The sequence below is a fragment of the Cryptomeria japonica genome, chromosome 2, assembly GCF_030272615.1.
Source record: "Cryptomeria japonica chromosome 2, Sugi_1.0, whole genome shotgun sequence".
NCBI lineage: Eukaryota > Viridiplantae > Streptophyta > Pinopsida > Cupressales > Cupressaceae > Cryptomeria > Cryptomeria japonica.
The window spans coordinates 613183847-613208478 of record NC_081406.1 but is presented as its reverse complement, the minus strand read 5'-3'; the positions used below and the strand labels follow the sequence as shown (position 1 = coordinate 613208478).

Below are 24632 nucleotides of genomic sequence, written 5' to 3'. Positions count from 1 at the left end.
ATTATTATTAGTGACGTCAATCTAAGTGCGGGCATACATAGAAATAAAACATGTGCATAACTCATTACGAATTAAGTTAACATGCAAAATGCATAATTAAATCAACTAACTAAAAATTAAATATGAACATGCATGCATGCAGAAAAAGAAACTAATTTATGGAAAGTAAATCATGCATGTTAGTGGGTTAGTATGTTAGCATTTTTTTTCTTCTTTCTTTTTGTTAGTTACATTGCATTCTTGTCGCATTACATCATGGACCTTATAGGTCTTTTACATAATTTTTACATGTGACCATTCTAATCTTTTACAATAAGATAAAATATAGATCTTATAATAATTACATAAAACTTATTTGGAATCTCTAATTTTCTGTCTCCGGATGTGTTGTCTTCATTGTCTTGAATAACCTCATCTCACAAACCGGATGATGGACATATGACCCAGACATTTTATCCACCCAACCAAATGAAGCATAAGTTTCCTAGTGCTCTTGATAAGCTCACGTCCCTCACGACAGAGTATCCTAGCAAGCCGGTATCAACTGGTAAGAAAGCAACCTGTGCATTCATGTATAACTAACAACCCATCCTAGTTGAGATAACTACATGCGTTATGGTAGGGAGAAAAAAATAAATAACTTTGATGGCCATCATTACCCTATTGGGGAGGTGAAGAAAAATCACCCTTCCCTGGTTAGCCCATAAACAAGCAACCTGTTCCATAAGCATCCCTCATTGACAGAAAAATTAACCCTCCGCGGATTAATATCAGAAATAATATTATTATATTTTATTTTGTTCCAAACTATTTCTTATATTCCAGTAAATATTCAATTCCCTTTTCTCAAATATATTAAAATTTAATCAATCAATTGTATATATATATATAATCATAATCAATGTAAGACCCACATTTAGATTTCCATTCAAAACTAAATGGCTACAATCCTAAGTTCATATATATAATTATGTATTATTCCAAATTAAATTGAAAATTCACCACTAGAATTACAAATAATTAATTATTCCTAATAAGATCTATACTTATTATTAATATCTAATCCACATATTAATTTCAATATATTATATTTCATATTTTAAATGAAATTTTTATTATCATTTTATAATATCTCTCAAATTTTTATTATCATTTTATTACATCTCTCATTAACTTTTTAATACCTTGATAACATATCTAATTAAATATTTAGACAATACATTACCATTTAATATTATATTTACACCATTTTAATATTCACCTTAATTATCTTATCATGGATTCTTTCCTATTTATTAATGCATTACCATTTAATATTATAGTCACACCATTTTAATATTCACATTAATTATCTTATCCTGGATTCTTTCCTATTTATTAATTTTTTTAATATCATACTCCTTGGCAAATGTTTTAAATATTCTATTAGCAATTACTTTTATGTAATAACCAAAAAGTAAAAGCGTAAATGTAACAAAAAGGTATAAAATGGGCTGCCATGGGAATTGAACTCCCAATGATAGACTTTCATTAAGTGTTCCCACCACTATACTAACAGCTGGAGTTTCAGTTTAAATAAAAAGACATTGTATATAGACTACTATTCCACCTATTGCAAAGGAATAACAAGAAAATTTCCAGCCATGCACTACGGCAAGGTTTGATCCCTTGACCTGTGACTCTTTCAGCCAAAATATCTATATAACTGTAGACGCCATTTAGTCATTATAGATAATAAAGAAAATTGATAAATTGTTTCTGAATTATTTCCAATCATAATTTTTTCACAATCCTATATATATATATGTGATCCATTTGCTTTTGATCTCAATTCTAAATCTTTACCTGAAAATTCCACAAGTATTATTTTCTAATCAATCAAAAGACAGCCATATTGTTAAATTTACTGCATAGCAAAAATATAGATCTAGCTAGAAAGCAAGAAACAAAACTTGCAAGAAATGAAGAAGAAAAACAGAACAGCTGAAAATGAAATTTAATTAATTCACTGTATTGTTTACAATCTTCTCAATGCATGATTTATACAAAAAAAAGCCACCACATGATCACAGGATTTACGGTGGAAACATAGGCAATGGCTGGTAGTGGAAGAGACAGAGGTCACAGTTAATCTTGTAGTTCTTCGTTTGTTAGCTTATATGCAAAACATGCAACCTTTGTTGTGATTATGGTGCAAACTGTGCTCTCACCGTAAATCACGAAGAAAACATAAGTTATGCACTAACACCCCCCCTTAAGTCTAACTAAGGAGAGATATGATAGATATGGATCCTGACAACAAAGTCTGATCAAGATCCCAATTACAAAGAAGAAAGGAGAAATCCCAATTGAGAAAAACTCTTAACCATTTATTCAAACTAAAGAAGAAAGTTGCAAACTACAAACGAATCCACACTTCAACAGGATTGTATGGAATCATAGAAACCATTGCATGAGTACCTCTAGGATACTTTGAAAATGCAGTTGTACATATTTTGCATTGCTCAAATGGATGAACAGACAGGTACACAATCTCTCAATACTGAAACTGATCATCTGAAGACTTGAAGATATGAATCTGCAGAAATGTGCTCCAAATTGAGGAACTGCGAAGATGACCTCCGGTTGGGATGATGCCATTGTATATCCATTGCTCAATAATGTCCCACTAGAAAGAAACTCTGGAAGCACTCGAAGATGCGACTCTGGAATCTCATGTAGTCAGGAACCCTGCTAGAAAGAATCTCTAGGAGCAAACAAAGTTGCAACATTGGAATCTCATGTAGACAAGAATTTAGAGCAAAAGAACATTTTTGGCTGTCAATTGGAAGACGAGTGCATGGTAACTTTAATCTTCTATTTATTCAGAAAACTTATTGAAAGAAACCTATACTAAATGCATTAAGCAAAACCTCATAGAACCTTTCTAAAATTTCAATTTTTACAAAGCCCCAAATTTTTCAGATCTTTATCATGTCATGCTTGCAAAGCACATACAATTTTAAAGAACCAAAATGAGAAAAAAAAAAAAGATCATGCAAAAATTAGGGAAAGAATATGCATTCATCTAGAAATAGAGGTCTACATCAACTTCCATGGTAACGCTAATATTCAGAAATTTGCCTACAAATAATCGTGTTTAGCTTCTTCTTCCTAGAAATTTGGCTCTGATACCATGTTAAATTTCCTGCATAGCAAAAATATAGATCTAGCTAGAAAGCAAGAAACAAAACTTGCAGAGAAATGAAGAAGAAAAACAAAACAATTGAAAATGAAATTTTATTAATTCATTGTGTCATTTACAATCTTCTCAATGCATGATTTATACAAAAAAGGCCACCATGTGATCAAAGGATTTACGGTGGAAACAGAGGCAACAACTGACAGTGGAAGAGACAGAGGTCACCGTTAATCTCGTAGTTCTCTGTTTATTAGCTTATATGCAAAACATGCAACCTTTGTTGTGATTATGGTGCATAACTTATGTTTTTTTCATGATTTACGGTGAGAGCACAGTTTGCACCGTAATCACAACAAAGGTTGCATGTTTTACATATAAGCTAACAAACGAAGAACTTCGAGATTAATTGTGACCTCTGTCTCTTCCACTGCCAGCAGTTACCTATGTTTCCACCGTAAATCCTCTGATCATATGGTAGCTCTTTTTGTATAAATCATGCATTGAGAAGATTGTAAACAACACAATGAATTAATAAAATTTCATTTTCAGTTGTTATGTTTTTCTTCTTCATTTCTCTACAAGTTTTGTTTCTTACTTTCTAGCTAGATCTGTATTTTTGCTATGCAGGAAATTTAACATGGTATCAGAGCGAGGTTGTTAGGAAGAAGAAGCATTAACGATTATTTGCAGATAGATTTATGAAGATTAGCATCACCATGGAAGCTGACGTAGACCTCTATTTCTAGATGCATGCATATTATTTCTCTAATTTTTGTATGCTCCTTGTTTTTTTTCCTATATTGATTATTTAAAATTGTACATGCTTTGCAAGCACCGCATGATGAAGATCTGGAAAATTTGGGGTTTTGTAAAAAAATTGAACTTTTAGAAAATTTATATGTGGGTTTTGCTTAATGCAATAAGTACAGGTTTCATATAATAAGTTTCCTGAATAAAAATAAAAGATTAAAATTTCTATGCACTCTTCCTCCAATTGATAGCCAAAAAATGTTCTTTTGTTCTAAATTCCTGTCTACATGAGATTCCAATGTTGCAACTTTGTTTGCTCCTAGAGATTCTTTCTAGCGGGGTTTTCCAGAGTTGCATCCCTAAGTGCTTCCAGAGTTTCTTTCTAGTGGGACATTATTGAGCAATGGATATACAATGGCATCATCCCAACCAGAGGTCATCTTTGCAGTTCTTCAGTTTGCAGCACATTTCTATAGATTCATATCTTCCTGTCTTCAGATGATTAATTTATGTATTCAGAGACCATGCACCTGTCTGTTCATCCATTTGAGCAATGCAAAATCTATACAACTGAATTCTCAAAGTATCCCAGAGGTACTCATGCAGTGGTTTCTATGATTCTGTACAATCCTGTTGCAGTGTGGATTCGTTTGCAGTTTGCAACTTTCTTCTTTAGTTTGAATAAATGGTTAGGAGTTTTTCTCAATTGGGCTTTCTCCTTTCTTCTTTGTAATTGGGTTCCTGATCAAGCTTTTTTGCCAAGATCCCTTAGTTAGACTTAAGGAGGGGTGCTAGTGCATAACTTATGTTTTCTTCGTGATTTACGATGAGAGCACAGTTTGCACCGTAATCACAACAAAGGTTGCATGTTTTACATATAAGATAACAAACGGAGAACTACGAGATTAATTGTGACCTCTGTCTCTTCCATTACCAACAGTTGCCTATGTTTCCACTGTAAATCCTCTGATCATGTGGTGGCTCTTTTTCTATAAATCATGCATTGAGAAGATTGTAAACAACACAATGAATTAATAAAATTTCATTTTTTGCTGTTCTATTTTTCTTCTTCATTTGAAAGCAAGTTTTGTTTCTTGCTTTCTAGCTAGATCTATATTTTTGCTATGCAGGAAATTTAACATGGAATCTCATATAGACAAGAATTTAGAACAAAAGAACATTTTTGGCTGTCGATTGGAAGGAGAGTGCATAACAACTTTAATCTTCTATTTATTCAGGAAACTTATTCAAAGAAACTTATACTAAATGCATTAAGCAAAACCCACATATAAACTTTTTAAAAGTTTTTTTTTTTTCACAAAACCCCAAATTTTCCAGATCTTTGTCATGCAGTGCTTGCAAAGCACATACAAGTTTTAAAGAATCAATATAGGAAAAAAAACAAGGAGCATGCAAAAATTAGGGAAAGAATATGCATGCATCTAGAAACAGAGATTTGCATCAGCTTTCATGGTAACGCTAATCTTCATAAATCTGCCTGCAAATAATAAAGTTTGTATTCTGCTAAGAAAATTTAACATGGTAGTAGACCCAAATTGCTAGGAAGAAGAAGCTAAACATGATTATTTGTAGGCAGATTTCTGAAGATTAGCGTTACCATGGAAGCTGATGTAGACCTCTGTTTCTAGATGCATGCATATTGTTTCCCTAATTTTTGCATGCTGCTTGTTTTTTTTCCAAGTTGCTCTAACACATATAAATAGATCAATCCAGAGGCAAATAATGTGAAATTTTAATAAACTTCTAGCTCTCTCTTGAAAATTGACTTGAGAAATTCTACAAAAGAAAATTTTAGACAAATTTAAAATGTTATAAAATAATTGCAGATCGAATTGAGCATTAAAAAAAAAAGAAAAAAGAGATGATTAAAAATCGATTTCCAGCTAGCAAAGGGGAGATTTGATCCAAATCAAGAGTTCCCAAACATCAAGTTTGCAAGACTTGGTCTGGAGAAAAGAGAGTTTAAATCATACAAATCTTTATACAGCCTCTCTCTATATATATATATCACCTCCTTCACTATCACCATGCAATATGATTTGTATGATTTAAACTCTCCAACTGCACAATACCCTTCTAACATTGCCTACAGCCGAATTATTCGTGCAGAAAGTATTATGGAGAGAGATCACAGAGTAGTAAACTTTAAACTCAATACTTTAAACTTGCTGAATTACGGAAAGAGGTCACAGAGAAAGTATCCCAACTCATTCAGCCAGTTGAATCTGTCCAAATTAGATTGACATATGGTATATTTATTATAAATAAGGAGGCTAAGATAGTTAAATGCATGCAAGATGTATGTATAAAAGTAATAATAATTAAGTAATGATTTTCTAAAATTAACTACAATTTCGAATGCATAAGTGTATAATTTTTTTTTGCAATTTCAACTTCAAGTGCATGAATTTATAATAATGAATTTATTAATAAAAACTATTTGTAGTATCTTTGAATGCATGTTAAGTTTTAGTTTTGGAAAATAGATCTCTTATCCTTTATCAATTCTTCATGATTATTTTTTTTTTTTTGTTTTATTCAGTTGTTACTTTGTATGTTTATATTACAATTTCCTCAAACTTATAAAAAATTATTATATTTTCTTACTCATACATGTAATTATTGAAATTTACAATCAAAAATTGATTATATATATATATATATATATATATATATATATATATATATATATATATATATATATATATATATATATATATATATATATATATAATAACTTAACTTTCAGATAAATATATTTTATTTTTGTGCACTACAATTGGCCCCTCACTCTATTTCTCTTTCGCTCTATATATACGCATATACGCATATAATTTATAATTTTTAAAATTTGTAAGCTATAAATCTTGAAATTGATTTTTATATTTTAACTATTTAATAATTTATTTTATCTATTGATTTAATTATTGTACATGTCAATTTTTATAATTTACAACATTCTATGGATTTTTTTAATTTAATTCAACTCTCTAATATAATATTTTTTATAGCTTTAATTATTATACCTCATCTCTTAAATAATATTTGTTTATTATTTTTTATAATTTAACTATCGAATAATTATTATACTTTAATCGTATAATTCTTCAATTAATTTTTTTTAAATTCTCAAATTTAAGGTACTAATTATTATCTAATTGGTGTTTAACACAACATTAATCTAGCTTAAAAGAGTTGAGTTTAGTTGTATGGCATAATTTTGAATAGTGGGATCATAAATTAAAATGAATAAGGCAACTATGTACCTTGAATTTAGAGGGGAGATTGAGTTAACTAGGATAGAAACTATTGTATAATTGTATTCTAAAACTAGATCTCTTGAACAAAAATAATAAGAAATTTGTGTGTTATAAAATGTCATGTCCCCTCCTTGATCAATATTTACATCTTAAATGAAACAATTATTTTATTAATTAATATAATATAACATTTATCAACAAATGACTATTTGAAATTTATATTATTATTTAATTAATATTTATTAATATTCATAAATATTAATTATTAATAATAATATTCTTGAAATATTCAAATAGAAATAAATTAATATTATATTGTAAACATTAATATTATATTACAATGTTTGGAAAGATGATGAATCAACTTAAAATCACTAGATGATACTTTGACTAGTGGTTATTATTATTAACTATAAACAATGACTTAAGTCAATAAAGTATTAGCTCTTCATTTAAAGACAAGAAATTGATCTAAATATAGACTATGTTAAGGATGTAATGAATAGCAACTGTTAATTCAAACGAGAAGAGAAAAACTTAAATAAATAAGTCAAAATAGCAGAAAGTAAATAACATGACAAGAACACAAGAAACAATAATTTATAGTGGTTCACTATATAGGCTACGTCCACTCTCAAGCAGGCAATTATCTTATTCACCAATATCAATATTACACATATAGGGAAGTCGAATGGTCATGTGACCGTTGGGCTTCATATACCCAACAATCTCCCCGTGAAGTACCTTTTCCAAATAAAATCGGACCCCTCAAAATCTAACTGTCGAACATGTTTGCTAACAACGTTGTGAGGCATAATATATTCACCTTTCACTGTGCTCCACCTTCACAAAATATCTAAAAGATCACTATTACCAGATTGTAATATCCAAACATAAAACTCCCTATTCCAAAAAACAAATATTTGCTCTTCAGAAAAAACCCTTATATCCTCTTGCCAATAACCAGGCATTTGGGTCCACTATCCCTCTTTTTGGCAGTCTGGTAAATCAACTTCGCGATTAATAATAGTAGTAGGAAAAATTCTTTCCTTCATAGCCATTGCTAAGTCTGGGTAAATGTTGTCCAATAGCCTTCCCAGTACCACTAGTGCCATCATTTCTTCCGAGTTGTTATTCTCATTCTCCTCCAAATTCGATAGGGAAAATGATTCTTTCGGGTGCCTGGAAACACCGTTGTCAATTTTGCCATCCATTTCCAAAAACTCAAAATTTCCAGCTTCTCCGCTAAAGTCTTGTTCTCCCCACATGATGGATAGACAGCGCCCTTAACTGTTTTAGTGGTGTTAGCTAATCCCAGGTTTCTGACGAGAAGCTTTCGAATTTCGTGACCCCTCAATAGATACAGGGGAATGTTAAAAAATTAAGAAAAATCCATTTGGTGAACTTCCTCACCCTGGCAACCTTGCTCTGCATTTTGCAGTGAGGAATCATTCCTGTCGAACATTTCCCTTTTGATAAACTCTTGCACATCTTTCTCCTGCACTAAACACTCAATATTAAACGACACTTCTGCATTTGCACACAGAAGCTTCTTCAGCTTCTCACAAGCAGTACAAGGCCTCAAGCTCGCGAGAAAATCATGTTCGTCGTCTTCTTTAGATTTCTTGGCAAAATGATTGAAAATAACCTCGTCAAAAGCTTCGTCACCTCTGTCAGTATCAATGGAAATGCTTCTATTCTTTGTCGTTGCCTCCACCGGTTTAACCACTTTGGCTTCAACCCCAATCTTAGAGTTCGCTATAGTTTTGGGATCCTCTATGGAGCTTCCCATGAAGGATCGATCCTTGGATCTCTCTGAACATGCCTTCGAGCCCCCTCCGCTCTCACTGTGCAAAAAAAACTTGTCATCAACTTTGTTAATATTAAGAAGAAAAGTTGCCAGCTTTGTTTTCTCGAGCAATTCATGGTCGATAGATCGCATCTCTTTTTTAACATCTTCCACCGATCGACTACGGAAAAACGAACTCATCTGCATAAGGTGTCATTGGCCATATAGAGGAAGGTGACTCCATCGGCCTTGAGAATGTGGAAAATGTGGCGATCCTGCGAACAATAGAGGCCACATTCTGCCTGTGAAGGAGGAAGCAACAACTTCTCCATTATTCACCTCACGACCACACTGACATTTCCTCCCACTGCACTGAACTCCGCCAACATAACAGTTCCCCTCAACATCCATTCTGCTAAAGCAATTTGTCACCAAATTTTCTTCCAACTATTCAAATTCAAAATCCTTGTGACGCCTCACATTCCTAGCATCCCAAGTAGAAACACCAACAGGCTCTTTTTCAGAGCTATCATCTTGTGTGGCCTCCTCGTCTCGACACCGGGCAATAGATTGAACTTCCTAAACATTTTCTTCGTAAATTGTGAGCGAACATGGAGCATCCACGTCACTAAGTCTTACATCATCATGGGAGTGCCTCGTCATCTTCTCCAAAGCCATGCCATCTGCAGAGCTCTCCGAAGCCACAATTAATCCCAGGCTCCTTTGTCTTGCTACCTCACTCCAATCTGCACCCTCCTCATCCTGGTAGTCAGCAGAAGATTCAACTTGGGGCTCCGATGGCATACACTCTTTCTCCCGAAATCTTTTGAGCTCCTCTTCTTCAACATCGACTTCTTTTCCAACATCTTTCTACCAAGAAATTCCAACCGAGGGATCATGGGGTTCAACCTTCACCACACGAATGCCAACAACTTCCCGACCATTAACAGTTTGGCCAATACGTGCCAAAGTTGGCTCAAGAGAGAAGTAAATAAAAATCCCAACATCCTTCTCTTTAGCTGAATTCTCCTCTTCAACTGAATTCTCCTCTTTAGTTGAATTCCCCTCTTTCGTCCAGCCATCCCACTAATGTACATGACACTTGAAGCATAGAAACATGAAACATAAAACTGCCATACAGATTCTGAATTTTACTTTTTTCTCCTTCTTGCATCTCTGCTCAAGCCAACCTAAGCTTTGATACCAATTGTTAATTCAAACAAGTAGAGAAAACCTTAAATAAACAAGTCAAAATAGTAGAAAGTAAATAACATGACAAGAACACGAGAAACAAGAATTTATAGTGGTTCACCATATAGGCTATGCCCACTCTCAAGCAGGGAATTATCTTATTCACCAATATTAATATTACACATACATGGGCTGCACACAACCATTTATATAATCGTATTCAGTTATGAAATGAATAGTCTGGGGAAGTTTAATAGGAAATTATTAGCAATGAGGACTAATCGATAACAAATAGTTTGTTGTGAAGGAGTTTGATCTAGAATAGATGTGACTCATTACTCCAAAGGTTGCCACCCTTTTTTATTTCAGAGTTATAAATGCTAGTTCAATCTCATTCATAAAAGGAGGGGAAAGGAAGAAATACAGGAAGAAGAAGAGGTCAACATTCATGTTGACTAGGAACTCTACGGGTATGAATATAAGGGCTACTAATAATATCATTCGATGCAGTTTAATAGTGTTAATATAATTTAACATTGTTTTTTATTAGGATAAATAGGTTTTGAGGGGACCAAAAACCCCATACAATAGGTTTAAAGGGACCTGAAACCCCCGAATATCACATGGATCCAAAACCAACAATGGGACAATGCAAGCAAATAGATCAAAGACACCCAGTAGCCAACACTAAACAAACGCCAACTAGATTACAAAGATAGAACAATACAAGTCATGTTGGTAGTTCCAACTAATCTAAAACAACAAGTAGATATCGAAGATAAAGAACAAGGGTTTGTCTGGCACCCTCAGCCAACAAGGAGGGTTTTCCCATGCATCCTTAAATTGAAGAAAAATCATCAGCAAATCATCAACAAAACCTAATCCTAACCAAAAACAAAGAGTGGCTAGACTGGGCCCTTGAAAATTTTTGCCAACATCCAGCCTAGCCCTGAAGAGAGAACAATACATAGGGTTTTTCCAAACTCCCTTAGCCTTAAGAGTGGGCTTTATAGGGCTCCCACAACCAGATAGGGTTTTGAAAAGGATCCCAAAACCTTTAGTCCAAAAAAATTTGAAAAGCCTCCAAGCATAACCAACAGCATCCAAATCCACCTCAATAATAGTTAGGTCACCCCCAGCAACATCCATCTCCCCCTCTATAGAAGACATGCCCACCTCAATAGGAAATGCCAGAGAGGCCCTAAGATGCAAAATATAGATCATGAAGCACCAAGCCATGGAGCTACGAACATGAAGGTCACCAAGACCCTCAAGAAAATAGGATCCAAGATAGGCATAATAAGCACCAAGAAGATCAGATCCCAAACTTAGAGCCAAATAGGGATTTAAAAAGGCTCCCTTAATCTTGTTCTAGATCAAAGAGATAGGGGTAATGATATAACATTCAAACGCAACACAATCCACCCCATCCCCAACCATATCGATGGGTTTTAACCTGGATCCCATAACCAGACGAAGGAAGAAAACCCTCCAAGCAAAAACTAGCAACCAAAGAAAAAAATCATTATGCTTAGTTGGATAGAAGGGTATTGAAAAGGCTCCCAAAACCTTGCAAATAGAGAGAGGCCTGCATCAGATAGACTCCATGCCAACATACTCCACCAAAATATCCACCTCAATATGAGAAGAGGAGAGAACCCCATCAGCAAGGAGACCAAAATAATAGAACACCTAGCCTCAAAAAATAGGGCCCAAAAAGCCTCCAGTAGGAGCCATCCAACAAACCTTAGCACATAACTCTTCCCCTCTATATAAGAGTGGAACACCTCTAAAGGCTCAACTGAGAAAGAATGATAGATGACCACCTAAGAAAAAATAGAGGACCTCTTGATAGAAATAGCATCATAAAATCATTCAAATCCTACTAGAGGACACTCATAAAAATCACACCCAGCAGAAACCCAGATCTCCCACACAGAGATCCCAAACATCAACAGAAACAACCTCAGGGGTAAAAGGATTCCACAAAAGAAAACCCTTGAAATGCCACCTAGGTCTCAGACAATCCCCTCACTCCAGGGCTCAGTCGGATGAGCATAAGAAACCCCCACCACATGCATCTCAGAATCCTTCCCGTGCTGCATGAAGAAGCCAAGTTCCACCTCTCTCCCACCAGCTCCAAAGCCATAAAAAAGAAATGCACCCATCAGCGAGAACATGCACCCAACAAACCATAACAAAGTCAAATCCACCCCCCATGAGAGTCTAGGGAGGGCACGACCCATAGAAGATTCCATCAAGAAGGGGTTTACAACCCAAAAACAAAGCCCCAACAACACCCAAACTTGGATGACACCATCTACAACCACATATGCACACCACACCAACACAAATTCTACAATGAGAAGATAAGAGACTCCAAAGGCAGGGCAACCCACTCCAAATAGGCACCACGCACACCGCTTCCCACCAACAAGGACACAACATAAGGAAGCCCTCCAAGCCACAAGGCATGCCAATAGGGGAACATAAGACATCTCCCCATCATCATCCTCACCCTTGTTCAGCTCTACAGCATCAGCCGAAACCCTAGGCCCCCCTTCCTTCCAGTCCCACTCTCCATCCTTCCCATGCCGCTCATTGTTTAATATCGTTAATACAATCAACATTATAATTACAATTTAATACAATTAAAATTAATATACTATTTAGTATTATTAATACAACTGAAACAATAGTCATTAACAATGAATTCTAAATTCATATAAGAGACATAAGAATATAAAACAAATTTGGATGTACTATTTAATTAAGAAAACATAAAGGGGGAATTAAGAGTAGATGGAAAGGGGAGCAAGAACGATAATGTGTCTTATGTAGAACTTAATAATAATATTATAGAAAATAATATAATGATTATAATTACCACAATATTTTTACAAGGACTATTCAGCAGTAAATATATAGTATAATACAATCTGAATATATATATATATATATAGTAACTTGATTGAACAAGTAAATCTGAGATTATAAATCAGATTGAATTATCAATTCAATATCAGAAAGAAGATTATGTTATCACTGATTGAATTCATGTTAAGATAGTTGTGTCTCCTAATCACCTTAGTTTAAGTCATAAATATGTTGGGATGGATGAATTATGGTTAAAACATGCCTAAACCTAGTAGGGGACATTACATAAAATTTAAAATTATAGAAAACATAGATACATGTGTTGAAACTAGTGTACATGTTTCATATGATGTGTTTCCCAATTATAAATTTGGACATATAAAACTTTACAAGTCATCTTAATGCTAAGATTGCTTTCTCCCTTATGGTTATTATATCTATTTTCATCCATACTTAGATATGACATCATAGATCCCTCATCCACTACTAGCCTCATCTACTACCAGTAAGTTACATCCCTTTAGTACTAACTTACCACTAGTAATTTTTATATACCTCTTCCATCAACTATCAGTCCCCTTTCTACACCATGCTCAACCATGTTACTTCAATATATACCATCTCTAATATAAGGTTCAAGACACTCTTAAAAGTTCCTCTATTAATCAATCCTATTGATACAAACCATTGCTTGCCCCATACACTAACATGATCACATGATTATACTATAATCTAGACCACATCAACCCTTAGTTACCATTGCTTCTTTTACCTTAGATTCAAACTAATTCATATCATTAAAAGCAAGTCTAGACAAGAAAATAGATAGAAATTCTAGTGGATATGATTGTGTATGTTTAATCATTTAACTCTTAGCACTAATAATTTTCTTTTAGCATGGCTAGTGTCTTATTCAAGCTAAAGCACTCTCCTAATTATACACCAAGAAATGAAGACCTCCTAATGAGATTATCTTGTATAAATTTCAACAATACACATAATTTTTAAATTGGCTAGGATATTAAAAATTAATTAAAGCAACTAACACAACATTAATCTAGATTTAAAGATTTAAGTTTAGTTGCATAGCATAAATTTGAATAGTGGAATCATTAATGAAGTGAATAAGACAAATATGTACCTTGATTTTAGAGGGGATATTGAGTTAACTATAATAGAAATTGTTTGATAATTTTATTCTAAAACTAGATCTCTTGAACAAATAGAACAAGAATTTTATTCTAAAACTAGATCTCTTGAACAAATTGTTGAAACTAGTGTACATGTTCTACATGATGTGTTTTCCAATAATAAATTTGGACATATAAAACTTCACAAGTCATTTAAATGCTAATATTTTTTTCTCCCTTATGGCTATTGTGTCTATTTCCATTCATACTTAGATATGACATTATAGATCCCTCATCCACTACTATCCTCATCTACTACCAATAAGTTCCATCCCTTTAGTACTAACCTACCACTAGTAATTTCTATATACCTCTTGCATAAACTATTAGTCCCCTTTCTACACCATGCTCAATTATGCTATTTCAATATATACCACCTCTACTACAGATTCAAAACACTCTTAAATGTTCCTCTATTAATCAATCCTATTAATACAAATCATTGCTTTCCCCATGCACTAACATGATCTCATGATTATACTATAATCCAAACCACATCAACCCCTAGTTACCATACCTTTTTTTACCTTGGATTCAAACTAATTCATATCATTAAAAGAAATTCTAGACAAGAAAATAGATATAAATTCTAATGGATATGATTGTGTATGTTTAATCATTTAACTTGTGGTATATCTTCTACCTATGGATTTTGTGGAATGCTCATTGTATTCTTATACATGGTCCTTCTAGGCTTTCTATATGAGTCCATATGATATTAATTAATTTTTTTATTACACACATAAGGATTGTCCTATTGAGTGGCTTTATACACTTCCTTAAGGGTCTATACTTCCATTTTATGATATTACAAAGGTATATCCTAAGAAATTCAAAGTTAATATTTTAGAAAAATCATATTTTATTGATAAGTTTGTTTAGAATTCATTTAAATAGAATTAGTATGTTGTTTTAATTATTTAAATTGAACACATGTACATGGATAGTACTTTCAATTCTATATTTTAAAGCAAGAACCTCATTTCCCTTCAAGTACCTAGATATCATGGGAGATGCACCAATTCCACCTCAAGACCACGATACAATTCCCCCTAAGAAGATTGATCATTTTGGAAAAACTAACATTGAGATACAAAGATTGAGAGCTTCATTAACTAATGGTACCAATTATAAACACTTGTGAGAATATATTACAAAGCCTAGAGAATATTAGAGATGATCTTGTTGGTATTATGGATATGTTGCATTGGTTTTGTCATTGATGTCAACACTTATCAACAATTATCCTTCTGGAGATCTTTGGTTATGTTCACTGGCAAGTTCAGTGACTTATGTACAGTCACTAGTATTTGGTTCACCGACAGGTTATATTGTTCACCGGCACTGGGGATGACTTGTTATCATATGGAGATCACTTGGTTATGTCGAAGACATGGTTTGGACACTTGGTTTTGGTGATTTGGTTATTGGTCTAATCGGGTTGACATATTTGTTGTTACTGGAAAATTGGTCTAGGTTATGGACCAGCATGCGTTATCTATTCCAGTTCGGCACAACACGTTATGGAGATGATTTAATAAATTAATACTGTTGTTGAGCCAACATGATGCATCGCATCTTGACTTACTTGTTGTAATTAATTTTATTGTAATATTCTTAGTGAGCCGACCTACACATTTGGTCTTAGGTTTTGGTATATATGTAAGATCTCAATTGTGAGATTCAAAATATATATGTAAGGTTATGGTATTGTAACATGGTATGTGAGAATATTGAAGATCATAAGAGCAGATCATAGAGAAGATTCAAGGAAGGTTTGAAGGAGATAATCAGAGCTTAACCGGTATTGAATCCAGCATTGGAGATGCTACTTTGAGCAGCACATTATCATTGGATTTAATCATCCAATTGTAGTCAGTGTGACTCCTATTTTGTGGTTGAGAAGTGAGCTCTAGGTGGTTGGCCTTTCTGCATGTGCAGACCCCATTTGTATACACATACTATCTGCAGTAGTATCATCTGATTGTGGGTAAGTTTTCCCACCATGGTTTTTTCCCTTACAAGGTTTCCACGTACAAATCTATGTGTTATGTGTTGTGGATGTTGTTTCTCTTTCCGTTTCATGCATTAAGTTTCACCGGTATTGATATTAATTGTTAATCTGTTAACCGACATTAAGTTTGGTTTACTGATATTAAGTATCAAGTTTGATTAAGTTATATTTGGGTTGAAATTATTAGACAACTAATTCACCCCCCCTCTCAGTTGCCTTCAGGTCCTAACAAATCTTCATGGTACAAATGCCTATTCTCCTAATTCCATAGCTTCTATTCTTGCCTAGATGTGGCAAGAGGTTTTTCATGGTCTTTTCCTTATTGAGGTTTAGGATTTGGATCTAAGGAAACCACAAAATCTGAAATGTTTTGATACTATTCAAATAAACCAAAGGTGAGAGCATACCAAGTTGCCAAATGTTCAGATGATGTTATCACCACTTTGATATACCTTCACTTTCTCACAACACATGGTCATTATCCAAATAACGACTAAATTCCATTGTATTTATCACAACAATTATATCTTGAGGTTCATTTGAGGTGTAATATCAACTACTATGATCTTCCTCCATATTTTGGTCAAGGTCATGGTAGGATTGCCAGTAGGGACCCTTATCTTCGAGTAGATCAAGTGGCTATAGTATATAGGTCCTTGCTTGGTGAGAGGTCTCCAACTATCTCCCCAGCCCTAGGTCACATGGCAGTTTAGGTTGCAATTACTTCCCAAATTAGGGAAACAATTTACAAAGTCAGCGATATTGCAGCTGTGACCACTATGATATTTAGTGATCTTGTGGAACAATATTTCATGATTCGTCCATGGTCTAGATCTTCATATACAACATAGTGTAGCAAGAATGACATTGATCCTTCTTTTATGGTGGGAATCCCTTAACCTGCAACCTAGAGGGTCTTATAGGAGACATGGCACGATCTACTATGACTTGTTTGGTTGAGGCCCTATTAGAGGCTTATGTTTTCATTGCATCAAAGAGCTACAAATCTCTATAGACCAATTCAAAGGTCATCTGGGTACTATTTTTAATTCACATTTAGGATCCTAGAATACTCATCATCTTGCCAGGCCCAACACCAGTGCACATCAAGATCCACCTACGTATCATTCATTTGTTGTAGAGGGAGATGCACAGGCTACTGATCCTTCACCAAGTGCTCAGAATCATACATTTTAGCCTGGCTTGGAGGATGTTGACTTGGACATGATGTAGACATTGGGTTATATAGATTTGTTGATGCATTCAAAGTCGTCATCAATGTCAGCTCAACTGCATAGTCCCCTTCACTCATCACTAGTGCGACATGTCATGGATCAAATGGATATAGATCAATACAAAACAACTGAGATAGATCATTTCGATGATTTAGTGGAAACAATGTTCATTGCAGAAGCATTTGAGCATCCTACACCACCTGATACACAGGTACATGTTACATAATTATGTATGTGCACACATGGAAGTTACTTTCAATTATTTTTTTTGAAAATATTTAAATAATTTTTAACTAAATGATATATATATGTGTGTGTGTGTGTGCACACACATATATATATCATCAAGCCAACAATCTTCCCCTTTGGCATTGATGGCAACACTTAGAATTTTTTTTGCAACTAAGTGTCACATTACAAAAATTATGACTCATGACTCAAATACATACAAAAATCCCCCTTGGAAATTACATGCTATTACAAAATTTTAACTAACCAATACTACTCCCCCTTTGACAGCAATGGCAAAGGTAAGCAAAAACATGAAAAATATGAGTACAATATATCAAAATTTGCATTATCAAAATATATAGGAGTTCAAAAGTTTACAATAATTACATTTTGAGAAAAATGTCTGCAAAATTAGACTTCAAAACTTTTAGATCATTTTCCCAAGTCTCCAAAAGAGTAGATGCAATCTCTATATGTGTCCGAATCTAGTATGCAAGTTCCTCCATAGCATCAAGTGTGCTCATCTCCAGTGTAGCCAAAATTGCCTTTGTTTCCTTATAACCTCTCTACAAAATTTTTAACTTGGGGACTAAGTGAGTTTGTAACTCCTGCATTGATGATGTCCTCTTTACCTGCTCTGCCTCATATGCCTTAAGCTTCTGTTGTATGCAAATAGCCACTCTACCCAAAATAGTTGTTGAATCATTTAAGGGGTTAAATGATTCCCTCAAAACTTTCAGCTCCTGCTGCTCTGCCTTTCTCTTCTTATCAATATCATCAACAAACAATGAGAAGTTGAAAATTGTAGACAGAATGTTACCTCCAGTCCACAATGCTTCCTTAATCTGCTCCATGTTCATAGAAAGACCTACTCTGTCTCTATCAATATCCTTCATCAATTGTTCAATTCTCCTCTTTTCATACTCCTCTACATTCTTGATAGCAACCTCTTCAAGACTCTTCATCTGCTCACCTGCTAATGAAACCAAATGTTCTAGTTTGTTAATAGGCATAGGAAGACTATCAATATCAGTCTCTGGTAGTATACTGGAAAGTATATCTATTGCATTTTGAATAGTTTGAGATTCTTTTATTTGTGCTTTCATAATCTTTTTTTGTGCCTTAGATTGCATAGCAGATGCAATCTCCATCAACTCAATAGGACTCAACATATCCATATTAATAGGTCCTTGAATGGATATTGTGTCATCATCCTCATCATCATCAATTATCTTCTTTGATGTCAGTGACCGGGAGGTCACTTTCTGCTCATGCTTCTCTTTCTCCATTTCTTCATCTTTCAGCTTCTCATCTATCTTTACTAGTTTCTCTTTAGTTTGCTCAACATTTGTAGTCAACGATTGCTCAACATTAATCTGTTCATTTTTCTTTTGTATTTCTTCTGTATTCACTGGTTGCCTTGTAGATTTCTAACCATCAATATTTTTTGGTATCTCTTCCTCCTCCAGGGGCTCAGTAATTTGTACATCATATGTTTGTACATTCACCGGTTGCTCTGTCATTTCTTCATTTGTCTTTTCTTCATCTTTCTTCTCTACTTATGTTTTCTTTTCACCTATACTGGTTGAAGTAGATCCCGGTAACACAGTCTCTTCATGAGGGATAATGATTGGATCTTTCTTAGTGCTTATATCAGCAAAAAAAATCACATCCGGTATAATGTCATTAATGTTCAAATTGTCAGAGAAATCTTCTCCCTTTAATCTCTCTGGTTCTTCTTCTTCTTTAGAAATAATCCTAACAACTTCTTCAAAATTTGCTCAGTTTCAGCATGTAAAAACCGAGATTCACCAATTAACAATCTTGCCAACCTTTTCTTTGTAATAAATAATGCCTTTGTCTTAGAAATAATTTCTTGCATATCCTCCCTAGAGGTCTGTAGTTGCAAGTGCATCAATACAAACTCAATTAATTCTTTGTCCTACTTTATAGCAATCTTCCATCTTGCTTCCAATTTATTATATAAAGAATCGGGTATTAAACCTTGCAACTCAATCAATGCTTTACTATACTTGTTCATAAACCAAACAATAGTATCTTCAATTTGCATTTTCTCATCTTCGCCAAAATTGTTATAATGTCTCTTTACATCAGTCAGAATATCATACTTTCTTATTTTCTCCAAAATCTTTTCAAGTGAGGTGAGTTTACTTACTGATTGTTTTATAGATTTTACAGTAGGAGATCCAACCACTTTGGATTTCTTCCCACTGGCTCTTAATTCCTTCTTCTCACCTTCAAAACCTGTATCTTCTTCTACGTCCTCAACAACAGTCTCAAGAGTCTTTTGCGCTTGTTGTTTCTTCCTTTTCCTGTATACTTCTTTTACTTTGGGTGCTTTAGGTTTTTCTACTTTAGGTTTTCTTCTAATTTGAATCTTAGGAGCAGGAGGGGGCTTCTCTTTCACAACTGTACATCTTGTTTGTCTACTGGTGCTGGTACCGGTTGAGGTACTAGAGGATTCAACCTTCCTTTCTTCAAATTTTGCTCTAGCTTCTACAATCGCCTCTTTTGTAAATCCTTGTTCAATTGCAAATTGTTCAACCTCTTTTCTGACTTTCTTTGCAATAACCAATTTCGCTAAGTCAGAATGTACCTCAATAGATTTTTCTTTGAAGGTTCCAAATCTTGTTGCATTGGGATATACCGGTGTAGATAGAATATGAACAACATAGGCAATCAAAAGATCAGTTTCTACCTCATAACCCATCGGCATCACCCATGATGTCCTAGGTTCTACTACCTCCATTTGACATGTGTCTGTATCAACCATGAAACATGTAGAATCTTCATACCTTTTAACAACATTCTATGGTATCCTTTCTCTAGCATGCATCCTCTTCTGGAAATCTTTGAAATAACCCCAGATTATCTTTGTGAATTTATTTCCAAGCATTTTAATATTGTTCTTTATCTGCAACATCATCGGTGTATCCTCTGACCACTGAATATCACTGATACTAGGAAAGAAGTTCTGGAAGTAGAAAAACAAACCAATGATCAATTGTCCAAACTTGAATTTTTGTCTCTTATCCTTCTTGATTGATTCAAGATTCACTATCAATTGGGTTCTTAAGGCTTCTTCAAGATCATAGTCTGCATTCTCCTTCAACATCTGGTAGGCAGTGTGAATTGCAGCTCTGCGAATGCTATTTGTTTTGCTCAAGTGATAAACCCTATATCTGATGACCATAGATGCATACTTTACTTTAGGATCATCTATTTCATTTATAGTCATTGCACGACCATCCTTCGAGATTGTTCTCAGCACAAGAAATTCACCGGTTGCCCATAATTTGGTGACAACATGAATAGCTTCCTTTGTAATCTCATGTAGGCAATCCAACCACATGAACCAATCATGTTTTCTGTTCAAAACATATATGATATGATCTTCTTCAAATTCATCAAGAAATTTCATAGCATGATGAAAACCTTTATCGGTAACCCTTCTGAATTGATCCTTTAACACTCCTTGTTCATCATACAATGTTTGGTATTGATTGAATATTGTAAAAGTTCCCAAATCTTCTAGTTTGCAATGAATGTAAGATCAGATGTCTTCGACATGCAAAACACCATAGGGTACACTGGATAGGGCTCCAGTTGGATCGATTTTATTCGACTTATGTGGATGCCTCTTGAATTCCGGTCGAAGCCTTTCAATAACATCTACAAAGTGTGGTGTATCCATTGCAAAATATCAAACACGGAATCAGATCACAGAAGAATACCTTTCAACTCCTTCACAACTAGGGTTTCTAAACCAAATGCACTTTCAGCAATTCACTTCTTCACAAATCTCCTCAATCCGCTATCAAATTTGCTAAGGCAATAATCAATTGCTCTTCAGTGCTTCAGTCTCTCTTCAAATTCTCTCGAGAATGCAAAGGTAACAAATGAAACTTGTAAAATACTTTTATTTACCTTTTACAAAGTGCATTAAATGCAATACCGGTTGAACTTACCCTAATCACCGTTCAACCCTAAAACTTGTTAACAGTTCTCATAACACATCTAATATACCGGTTAGATCACAAAAACACTTAATAACATCATAATGCATCAAGATATGCATATTTAACTTACTGCTCACCATATAGGGGGTCCAGAAATGGATCTAACAATAAGCTCCCCCTGAGCTTTATACATAGCTTAGTTTACCAGTGAGGGATTCTCCACACTAGGTGAAGAATTAGAATCTTTCGATGGTTTCTCCTCACTCTTCTTCCTCCAGATCTTGTTCATCTCACTTCTAGTTTCCTCCACATCAACCTTCTTCTTTCCTTTCCAGTCAGCAGACTGATTAATTGGTTTGATCATTTTTGCTTTGCAAAACTTTGCAAGGTGTCCCAGTTTGTGACAATAAAAACATGCCATTCCAGATGCTCTCCAGGGTCCAAAATTTCCTCTGCCAGTTCTTCTTATGCAATTCATAGCTACATGTCCATAGTTGTGACAGATTGAACAAGTCACATTCTGTCTATACTCCATTTCATAAGGACTAGACCGGTTCACATAAGGTCTCTGCCAAGTAGGGTTTCTCCGGTCATTGAAAGATCTCTGTCATTCACCATTAGGTCTCTGATTCATGTAAGATCTATGATTGATCATTCCATACCTGCATTCAACATCTCTATGCCCATACTTGTTGCAATTGTAGCAATAACCAGTAAACGTTATAGGCTTATATCCTTCATATGCATTAGGTTTATATCCATCAAAGGTATTGGATCTACTTCTACAAACATTAGCAATATGACCTAGCTTATGATAATTGAAGCATACTGGTTTGTAGGGTTTCTTACCGATGTTCTTCTTTGTCTTAGGTGTAGATTTGTCTTCATGCATGGCGTACTTGGTACCAGAAGGCTCTCCTTGCTCAAAGGTTGTGTATCCCAAGCCATGTGTATCTCCATTCTGCCTTTGTGATTGGATCTTCTCATCAAGCATAGCAGTGCTCTTGTTGTATTTAGCCAATATCTCATTAGCATTAGTCATCTCCTTAGTAAGATCTTCATTCTTTTTCATAAGATTTTCTCTAAGAGACATAGCCATGTCTAGATCAACTTGTATTTCTTCTTTTTCTTCTTTTTTCTCATGAAGATGTGCATGTAGGGTACCAATCTCCTGGTTCAGTTTAAAGATCTCATGATCCTTCTCTCTGATTTTGTCTTCAATAGCCCTCTTGGCTTCCAACTCATGACTCATCCTAATGGTTAGGGCTTCCAACTCTCTCCTCAGATTTGACTTCTCATCATTCATCTTTTCCACCTCATTAGCCAATGCATCAATGTTAGCTTTCTTCAGATGAATTGTTTTCACTAATTTCATACAATTGTTCAACTAGCTCTCTCCTTTTAGCCAATGAAGCTTTATACTTGACCCTCAATTCACCTAGGGCTTCTTCAGATTCTACAATCCGGTTAGAAAGCTCCCTATAACTCATATCCACCATGATAGCCTTAAGGATCCTTCCCAAGCGGTTAAGCCTTAAAGGAATTAGGCTCTAATACCACTTGATAAACTTGAAAGGCACTGAGAGGGGGGTGGTGAATCAATGCAAGCAAAAATAATATAAATCTGATAACCTTTTTAACCAACTTGAAAATCAATATGCATGCAAGAAATATAACCACATAAACAAACACCCAATAAAGCATTCAACTCATAACACAATGATTTTCACGTGGAAACCCAAATGGGAAAAACCATGGTGGGAATTAGTACCCACAAAAATCAACTATCTGCAGTATAGAGATTTGACCGATTAAGGTCTTAGAACTACTATGTTAGGAGACCTGGTTAAGAGTGTCTTAGCCCGGCTAAGAGCTATTACAATAAGGCCTATTAGGACCAACCCTGTTAGGATCTACCCATCTATGGGATTTCAAAACACAAGCTAATGTGTCACCTGGTTAGAGGATTTAAACCTTCGGACTTGTGATGATCCTATCGCACCCTGTTAGGAGTGACCTTGTTAGAGGATTTTCTTGCTGCAAATATTAGGCAACAACAAGTTTAACTGATCTGCGTATAGAACCTTTGTTCTTGATTAGATCCGCTTCAGTTCTGCTTCTAACACCGACTAAACATCAATATAGAGCTTCACCTCCACCACACAATCAAATTCTCATTCTAGATATTTCATTTGATACCTCATCACACAATATTCATCTTCTTATAGACAACTATGTTAAGTTGGCTAATACCCTTGGAACAATTTCATAGGTTCAATGTATCTGGTCAATCTTTCTCAACATGCTTTACTCATGTTGGCCACATAATTCATAACTTAAAAATAAAACAATATGTCTACCAGTTAACCGAACTAAGTAACTCTGCTCTACCGGTTAACTATTCTTCCTGACTGACTGCTCAATACATCATAACTCGCTCATTCCATTGAATCTGCTAATGCAGTTCCAGTCATAGACTCCTGCCAATGTCATGAACATACATTCCAAATCACAACACTTAACACTTCACCGATCTCCCGTACTAGTCGCTTGAACATAACATTGTTCCTATTTACCAGTTTGTTGTCATGTTTATCAGTTCACTGTTTAACTGCTTCCTCTACTAGTTAGGCATTACCGGTTGGACTAAAAGACTTAGATGACTAACAAAACACAGTTGCCATTAATGACAACACAAAACAAGTCATCAATCAACCTATTACATCATATCATCATCAAGCCAATAGAAATATAACTTTAGATTTAATTTAATTAATTAATTAAATGCTTGAAGGGAAATTACAATGCAAGATGCAAACACACTAAGGCAGGTGCTAAACCAAGCGTGGAATTGTACCACCCTAGCAAGGGTGTACAATTTACGATATTACAGGAGGAACCCGCTCTAATACC

General features: G+C 34.6%; 1 protein-coding gene across 1 annotated transcript; it reads right to left on the bottom strand.

Annotated features, from left to right (window-relative positions):
* Positions 1–9580: 9580 nt before the first annotated feature.
* Positions 9581–20470, bottom strand: LOC131868124 (uncharacterized). The gene is made up of 4 exons (XM_059215593.1): positions 19744–20470; positions 18372–19150; positions 10007–10087; positions 9581–9871 (listed from the first exon to the last, which is right to left on the bottom strand). Exons 1-4 carry the CDS (start codon positions 20468–20470, stop codon positions 9581–9583), a joined length of 1878 nt encoding a protein of 625 aa, XP_059071576.1.
* Positions 20471–24632: the final 4162 nt, after the last annotated feature.